General features: G+C 36.2%; 1 protein-coding gene across 1 annotated transcript in view; it reads right to left on the bottom strand.

The window, feature by feature from the left end:
- LOC107612757 (nuclear pore complex protein NUP205) overlaps positions 1–8,037 on the bottom strand; it is a gene marked incomplete in the record, with an annotated part of 27,326 nt that overhangs the window by 1,175 nt on the left and 18,114 nt on the right. The window contains 13 exon segments of the mRNA XM_016314481.2: positions 591–686; positions 784–906; positions 1,178–1,321; positions 2,614–2,751; positions 2,848–3,012; positions 4,650–4,814; positions 6,453–6,530; positions 6,619–6,745; positions 6,831–7,021; positions 7,118–7,190; positions 7,279–7,334; positions 7,410–7,580; positions 7,754–7,858. Coding sequence (XP_016169967.1) covers positions 591–686; positions 784–906; positions 1,178–1,321; positions 2,614–2,751; positions 2,848–3,012; positions 4,650–4,814; positions 6,453–6,530; positions 6,619–6,745; positions 6,831–7,021; positions 7,118–7,190; positions 7,279–7,334; positions 7,410–7,580; positions 7,754–7,858 — 1,632 coding nt within the window.

Below are 8,037 nucleotides of genomic sequence, written 5' to 3'. Positions count from 1 at the left end.
CCCCTTGTGGCCCCACATCATATTTCCATTTTGTTTCCATATTTAAAATTGGGAGTCTAGCATTAGCATTCAAAGAGAGGGGTTATTGATTTGTCATTTGTATCACAATTGTTTGCATCATATTAGTAAAAAATCGTATTATCCAAAGTCTCTATTCCCGTTTTCTCCTCCCTCCAGCAGTAAAAATGCAAAATGGTATATGTTCATTTTCTGGATTTCTAGAATGACATAGTAATGGGATCAACCTTTTTTGTAAACCACAAATATAAACAGAGGCATAATGAAAAAGGTACGTGGAGTAGTTGATTATTCTTTTTAACCTTGTTAAGTAGTAAAGACTTTTCCTCAGAAGCCCTTTCAAGTGCGCTTGTTACAGAAGTAAGAAGAGAATTAAGTAAGTTCAATGTGGGTTGTTGAAGTTCCATGGAAGAAGGATAACCCAACATGGCATCTGAAAACTGCAACAGCACATCAGAAGAATAGAAACTTATCAGTTAAACAAATGAGAAAAAGATAAATGTAAATATCACACAAAATGAGAAAAAGACTTCAAAGTGATTAACAGCCTCTATATTTTATACACAAGATACCTGCAATCTCAGTGATTTTTTGGTGACTAAAAAGTATAGATATGAGCTCAAGTTGAAGCATAATTTATACATATGCAGTTCCGAATTCCTTTGGTTCTGATCAAAGTAGAGCCATGTCAAAGATTAATACGCATGCATAATACAATGTTATTCATTTTGAACAACTTACAAAAAGCTAGTGCTTGAAACTCACCTCAGATGATCCAATTGATCCAACAAAATTAGGAACCTTAGAGTCACGAGAGAACAGACCATGCATCATACCAAAAAGTCCTTGTACAAAACCGTACTCATCACTTTCTTCGTATGGCCAAACCTAAAGCCAAAAATAAAAAAGTACAGAAACCGAATCAGAAAAGCCAAATTTTCAGAGAATTACATTAACTCAGAAAAGGAAGTTCAGAAGCCTTCTGAATAGAAACTACAAAACCATAAAATAGAATAAACTACCATGCTCTGAAATAGATTATTGAGTAAAAAGTATCACTTAATCCCACCTTCATCTACTTAAGGTAGAGAAGCTAGTTTATAAACTGCCTACTGACAGTAACCATTATCTAGCTGAGAGTCTTTAGAGAAAACATTACCTTGCTAAGAATACCAACAACTAGATTTATCTGCTCCAACCTTAACTCATCCACTTCAACCATGTCCAAACGTAGAATATGATCAAAGAATGATTGATGCCCTTTGACAAAATCAATTACTTCGCGCACAATTTTATTCTTGACCTATAATATACAGGTAAAAGACACCAATTTTTGTCAACACAACAAAAATTTACAATGCTAAAATTTAGATAAAGAAGATATCTTATAATATAGTCATATCTTAGAAGATGCCTTCTACTATAGGCATTGTGACTTATGTGTTTGTGATCATCAATCACTCTATACATTATCTTTAATGAAGTTAGCTTTAAAAATGTGATAATAGATCTATGTTATGAATTTAATAGTTCACAAAAGAATTTATGCTGGCAATTATAAATTATTACATGCATACATCTTTTCACATGCTTTTTGAAGTTACCACATTTATTTTAGAAATTTACATTTTTTTTTAAGTTACCATAGTGTAAGCTTTTGGGTCTAATAAATAGTTGTACAAATAACAAGGTCCTTTGAATTTTATAAATTGAATTACTACAATGGACGCCATCATGTAACTCTATGTGGAGATATGTTCTTATTCACCCAAAAGAGGGTTTAATTGTGCAAGCTTAAAGCATAGAAAGCATTAGCTTGAGGGGGTATGTTAGAAGTAAATAAGATATATAATCTCTCTACCATATCTTGGAATATCAAAAAGCACAATTAATCATCTCCTGGGATTGGTGTTAGTATTAAGGATAAATTTCCCAAGGATCTACAAGTGGGAAAATATTCAAGGACAGCCTAGCAATTAGGCAGAATCAGGGAAATAGAAGGCCTAATAGACATACTTAGAGGGTGAGGTAAGAGAAATGCCATGTGAGCGTGTAGAGAGAGCAGAGTGCATGTGTGCATTCTGTTAGTGCACAGGAGTGATAGATGTGTGCAGAGTGAGAAAAAAAATTGTTTAGGATGATTTTGGAATTGACTTGGGAGAGTGGGGCTGCTATATGCCCTGTGCTATCCCTTCTGTTTTGCTAATTATCATATCCTTCATAAATAGGCTGAGATCCAGCTTCACTGAGTGTTAATAATACGTAAACACTTATCCCTTCTTATTCTGTTGGTGGTTTCCTAATAATTGGTTTTCATATTTACTATTATTTCATGAGTTTGTTCGTTATTTATTACAACTAGAACTTTAGGAACAAATAGGACCATGTAATTAGCTTCTGCTTCTACTCAAATGCAAGAGCTATATAACCACAGTAACTGAAACTCATAAAGGCTATACAACTGCTATACTTGTACACAGCTTTATCTCACAATTGAAAGCCACAAAATATTGAGAGGTAAAATGAATGACAAGCAGCAGCAAGAAAAAAAATCATAGGAGATTTAAAATTTGCAGAATAAACACAATAACAAACCTCCAGATAGTCTGATGTGTCAACCAAGGATGTTAATGAATAAACTAATCTCAAGACTGGGGTTACAATCAATCTTTGTCTATCAACATCCACTGCAACATCTCTTCTAGGCCTTGTCTCAACCCACCTAACAACTCCCTGCAGATTGCTTAGCTTCACATTGTCAGTAAAAGCTAGATGAAAAGGAAAGCTGAAATGAATGAGTTGTGTGCAAAAATGAAACTACCCACTCACCTGTAAATTGATTGCCCTTCCTGAAACAAGATGCTGCAATAGGCCCATGGAAAATAGTACTTGTGCTCCAGATTTCCCATACTGGTGACTGATTCTTAGTAGTAAAGCAAGCTCAGCCTCGAACGTACAAGCCCTCTGCAACGAGTCCAGTGAAAGACCACCATCCTTGAACAAATGAATGAAAAAAATAATCAGTATTATCATCTCCTTGAGATGGGAACCTTTAGTGAATAAAATCATCAGGATCAGCACATGTTGGGTTTCTAAAAACATGATATTCAGTTATGTTTAGTCAAGTATGCGGCCTAAATGCCTAAAGCTTAATAGTTTATTCCAACATAGCTGGTTAGAAGTTCCCAAAGTCCTTTATATTCATCATTACAACACCCTTCTCGTTCCTTTATTAAAATAAAAAATAAAAAAATAAAAAATCCAGGACTTGCCACATTAAAATCTAAATCCTTTTTAACAGTCTTGCCTATAATTTTTCTTAGTCTCCTCCTAAATCTAGCTATTGGACTGCGCAACAGCGTTACCATCTTTTTCACAACAGATACTGTCCTAAATTTTCTCTCTAATTCCTATTTCTATCAAGTCTAATATCCGTCCACCCATCCAATGCACATACTTCTGTAACATTGAGCTTACTACCTATGGGCTTTTTATGCCCAACATTCAGTTCCATCTCACATTATCAAGTTTATAGTTATGCAGTGAACACTGCCTAATGCTTGAGTCAGTTTTTTCCATCATATATATCCCCTGATTCTTCCACCCAATTTGATAACATGCTTTAAACAACCCTTTGTTTGCACAACATCTTGAATAGTATAGCCAAGATACTTAACCTACATTAGGCATATAATTTACATGCCTCCTGCTTCCTGGTAATATTATATTTTGTATACTGTCTTATCTCTTAGATAACACGATGTCTTGCAAAAAAACATGCACTATGGTAAAATATGGACTCAAAATCAACATTTTGTGCAGACCAATTGTTAAAGAAAAATCTTTGATGACCTCATCTTGCGCTGTCATGATAATTGCGACTCAACGAAACAAATTTGGATGGTCAAAGGTGAAAGATATTGAGATAATATCACCACTAGATCAATAATTTCAGTTGCAAGTGTCTTATCAAATGATTGATTAGCTTTTTTTTGGGTCATTATCACACCAACTCACACACTACTAACAGGTTCCTTTCGTACCACATTCTAGCTAAGCTAGGAATCAAGCCCTGGTACAGGCATTGGGAAGGCAATGATAATGCCACTAGATCAACAGACAAAAGTTCCGTTTGTCAAAAGTTTAGTATGTGTTATTCGGTTATTTTCTTATCAACTAAAGATATACAAATTACGGTAATTCCAAGCACTTTTGATTAGACTTTGAAGCAACAAATTCAAATATAGAAGTATCAACAAGGCATTTCTGCGCTATATTGAAACAACAATATAAAAGCAGTTGCAACATCAAACACTAACAAGTATATACAGAGATACACTCCCAAAAACAGAAGGCTATATTAAATGTACAGGATTCAATAAATTGTTGAAGACAGTGTGCCAAAGAAACTATCTTAGTTTCAAAACTGAGTCAAAATGATGAAACCACTTGAAAAAATAAGGAAAGCATAACGATAATGGTACCATCCATCATCAGTCATGACTAAAATAAACAGGAAACCTTAAAAGATCAGTCAGATATTTTGGTTAATGAGATGATTAGTCTACATCTGTAAAATAAAAACAACGTAGGGTGGTGAAGCAACCTTTAATGGTGGACAGAATAAATACCTGAATGGAAACATTGCTGATGCCTGTAAAGCATGATCTTAAAAATCCCCTACTTTGAAGTTGACCCAAGAAATATCGCTCATGATCGATACAAATGAGAGCATCAATAACATAGAAAGATATAGTCTTTCCCGGTTCACTGCCATGGGTTGCATCTTTTATTACCTACAATTTAAAATCACTTGAAACTGTAAATAATTCACTTGAGTATTATCCAAATAAAAACAAAATACGCAAAATGGATAAAAAGCAGACTAAGCAACAGAATTTGTAGCACATGGAAGTAACAACCCATAGAATAATATCCAGTGGGTAATTGATGTATTAGTCGTTAATGGAGAAAAATAGACTGATTTGGACCCAAATCTATACGGAAATTTTTACCTAAATCTTCTCTCAGTTCCCATCTTAATTCTTTGATCAGGGGACGAAAAGGGGCTCTCAGATTCCCCCTTTAAACATTTTGAGAGATTGGAATAAAATATTTTTCTAAATGACAAAAATACCCCTTTATATTCTTTGTTTGATTGTCCTCTCCCCTTATTCAAGAAAATACCCCCTTATCCCAACGTTTCACACTCCTCCTCCTCCTCCTCCTCATCCTCCTCTTCTTTTCTTAATCGGACCACCCTCTAAACCCACTCCTCTTCTTCCTCCTGAGCATCCTTGCCGTAATTTCGGTGTTCTTCAAAATGGTGTCGCTGTTGTGTTGTTGTTGCATGTGTTGAAAGGGGAAACCACGGCAGAGATCTGCCATCGAGGACTCCCCCGCCGCAGTCGAGATTGACGGTTGCCCTTGCCTTGCCATGCTGCACCCTCGCCTCGCCGTGCCGCACCCTCGCCTCGCCTTTGAAGGACATCCTCTCTGCCGTCGTTGCCCTCCTCTTCGGCGTCGGTCACAGCGCCGTCACGCCGTCACCATTTACCTTGTCGGCTGTCGATGACCTTCCCCGGCGACAGCAGTGGCGGAGCAAACCGGCGACCTTGCTGTCTCTGCTTCGCTCTGGATCTCGTTTGTCTTTCTCCGTAATTGATTAAGTTTTTCATTCCTTTTTTTAAAAAATCTGAATGCTTTGTTGTTGTTGTTGTTGTTGTTGAATTTGAAGGATTTGATGTTGCATTTAAAACAAATTTTTGAAGCGTTGGAGATGGTGGTGAACATTGAGGCTGAGCTTCTCTGTTAGCGTTTGCAGGGACTTCTCTGGTTCCAGATCTCCTTTTCCTTCCTTTTCCGGCGGCAATTTCCAAGAGCAACAGCGGCGGTGGTTTTGATAGTGGTGGCCATGATTTTCAGCTCACTCCCTCTCGCTCTCTCGCTTCCCTTCTCTTCCCGGCAGTCTCACTCTCTTCTCAATCTCTTTGAAATAAGTGAGGTTGTTGATATTGTTCTTGAATTTGAATGTTATGTTGTTGTTGATGAATTTTTAAATTTGAATGTTTTGTTATGTTGCTGTTGTTGATGGATTAAAATGAATAGATATGAGAAGAAGAATAGTTGGTGGTAATAAAGGTGGTGGTGGTGAACGATGGGGTTAGGGTAAGAAAAAACATGAGTATTTTTGTCTGAAAAAAGTTGAAAGGACAATTTTAATACCAAATGAAACGTTGGGGATGATTTTAAATCCAAAATAAGATTAGAGATGAATTTGATTTTGACCCTAAACCTTAGGAACCAAAACAGTACTTATCCCTAATAATAATAATAATTTCCCCATATAAACAAACCATAAGCACATCAGCGAAAAATGTCAGTAAATAGTTAATGTTTATAAAGAAACAAATAAAACAAGATGATAAACTAACCAAATCCAAGATGCTCTGAGCCTCTTTCCTCAAAGTAGAAAAATTTGCATGAGCCAATTCAGCCTGTTCTCTATCTATCTGTGAAAAACAAATTGGAGAAAAAGGATGTAATGATGATGTATTAATCTATAATCTAGAATTAGATATTCTAATTTGTTTGCATAACCTTTGGGAGATCAATATATTCATTATCTTGTTCATTAAGCAGCAAGAATTGAAGAACTGTGGTTGGAACATCTGGATCAACCACATTCTGGCAATACTGGAAATAGCTAAGGAGCAAGGCATATTGGCTGTACAAAAACATGCACAAGTTAGTTTGCCAGCCAACACAGTACATCCATACCAACAGAATAAGTTAAGCAACTAGTAAATTACCGTCTTCTAAGAGCTTCTGACGATTCATTTCTAAGAATAGCCATGATAAGCTTAAACAATATGGTCAAGCATGCACCATTTGATAATTGTTTTCCCACAATGAGATCGAGGCATGTTATATTATCCGAACTCAGACTGCCAGGAAATAAAAACCTTTCATCTCGTAGTTTGGCCATGCAAGTCAATGCCACCTGAGAGAATTGCAGGCATGTTAAATAATATAAACCGGTATATCATGGATAATGACTCACTCAACACATCCAAAGGATACATCAATAGTTATCAACCTGTGATAGTATGAATGCCATCTTCAATGAACAGTCTGGAGAAGCAGAAGCACTAAGAGATGTGTCAAGGACCCTGACAAGGCATTTCAATGATTACAAAAACGCACGACAACAGAGAGCCACTATAACTATTTTGATGATGGAGGATTGTGGCAACTCACTGAAACAGAATTTCAGATCGATTTTCAAGCATTGCTAATCTTCTAGAAGTGGACACCTTTAAAAACACGACTAAGTCAGCGAATAATCCTCTAAAAAAATGAGTATACAGAATAGATAAAAAGATGCTTACCTCAACAACCTGAGACCAGGCAGTCAACATGTGCAGTTGTGCAGCTTGTTCCTCAAGATTTTTATTGTGTTTCCACCCCCATCTCAGCAACTGTTGAATTATCTCTTTCACATCATTTAGCTCAACTTCACTGCCAATATTACTCACCTGGAGATGAGCAGAATTGTATGTCTACGACAAGAAAGTAGATTAAATTTCTTATGAATACATTGTCCCAAAAAGGAAGTGAAAATTGAGAATACAGAATGTTCAGGATGCAGATGAAACCTAATATTGTCAACACTAAATTAAAATTGAAACAGAGATATTTTATCAAGAAATAAAGAATCGAAAAATAGATAAACCTGCCAAAGTTTGTCATGAAAGGTAGCAAGGTCAATTAGCCGGTCACCTCTCTCAGAATAATAGTAGACACCACCCTTTCCAGAATTTCCAAGTATTTCTTCCGCCTGAATAAGATATCCGACCATAAGAATATTACAGACTTGAAGATAGTCAAAGACTTGAAGATCATTGGAACTTATATTCTGAATTTGAGAGTGAGCCATTTTTGAAAAATTAATGTAATGGATTTTGGAGAGAGAGAGAGAGAGAGAGAGAGAGAGAGAGAGAGAGAGAGAGGGGGGGG

The sequence above is a fragment of the Arachis ipaensis genome, chromosome B08 (genome assembly GCF_000816755.2).
Source record: "Arachis ipaensis cultivar K30076 chromosome B08, Araip1.1, whole genome shotgun sequence".
Lineage (NCBI taxonomy): Eukaryota > Viridiplantae > Streptophyta > Magnoliopsida > Fabales > Fabaceae > Arachis > Arachis ipaensis.
Note: the sequence above shows the minus strand (reverse complement) of the source record. Positions and strands in the feature narration are given on the sequence as shown.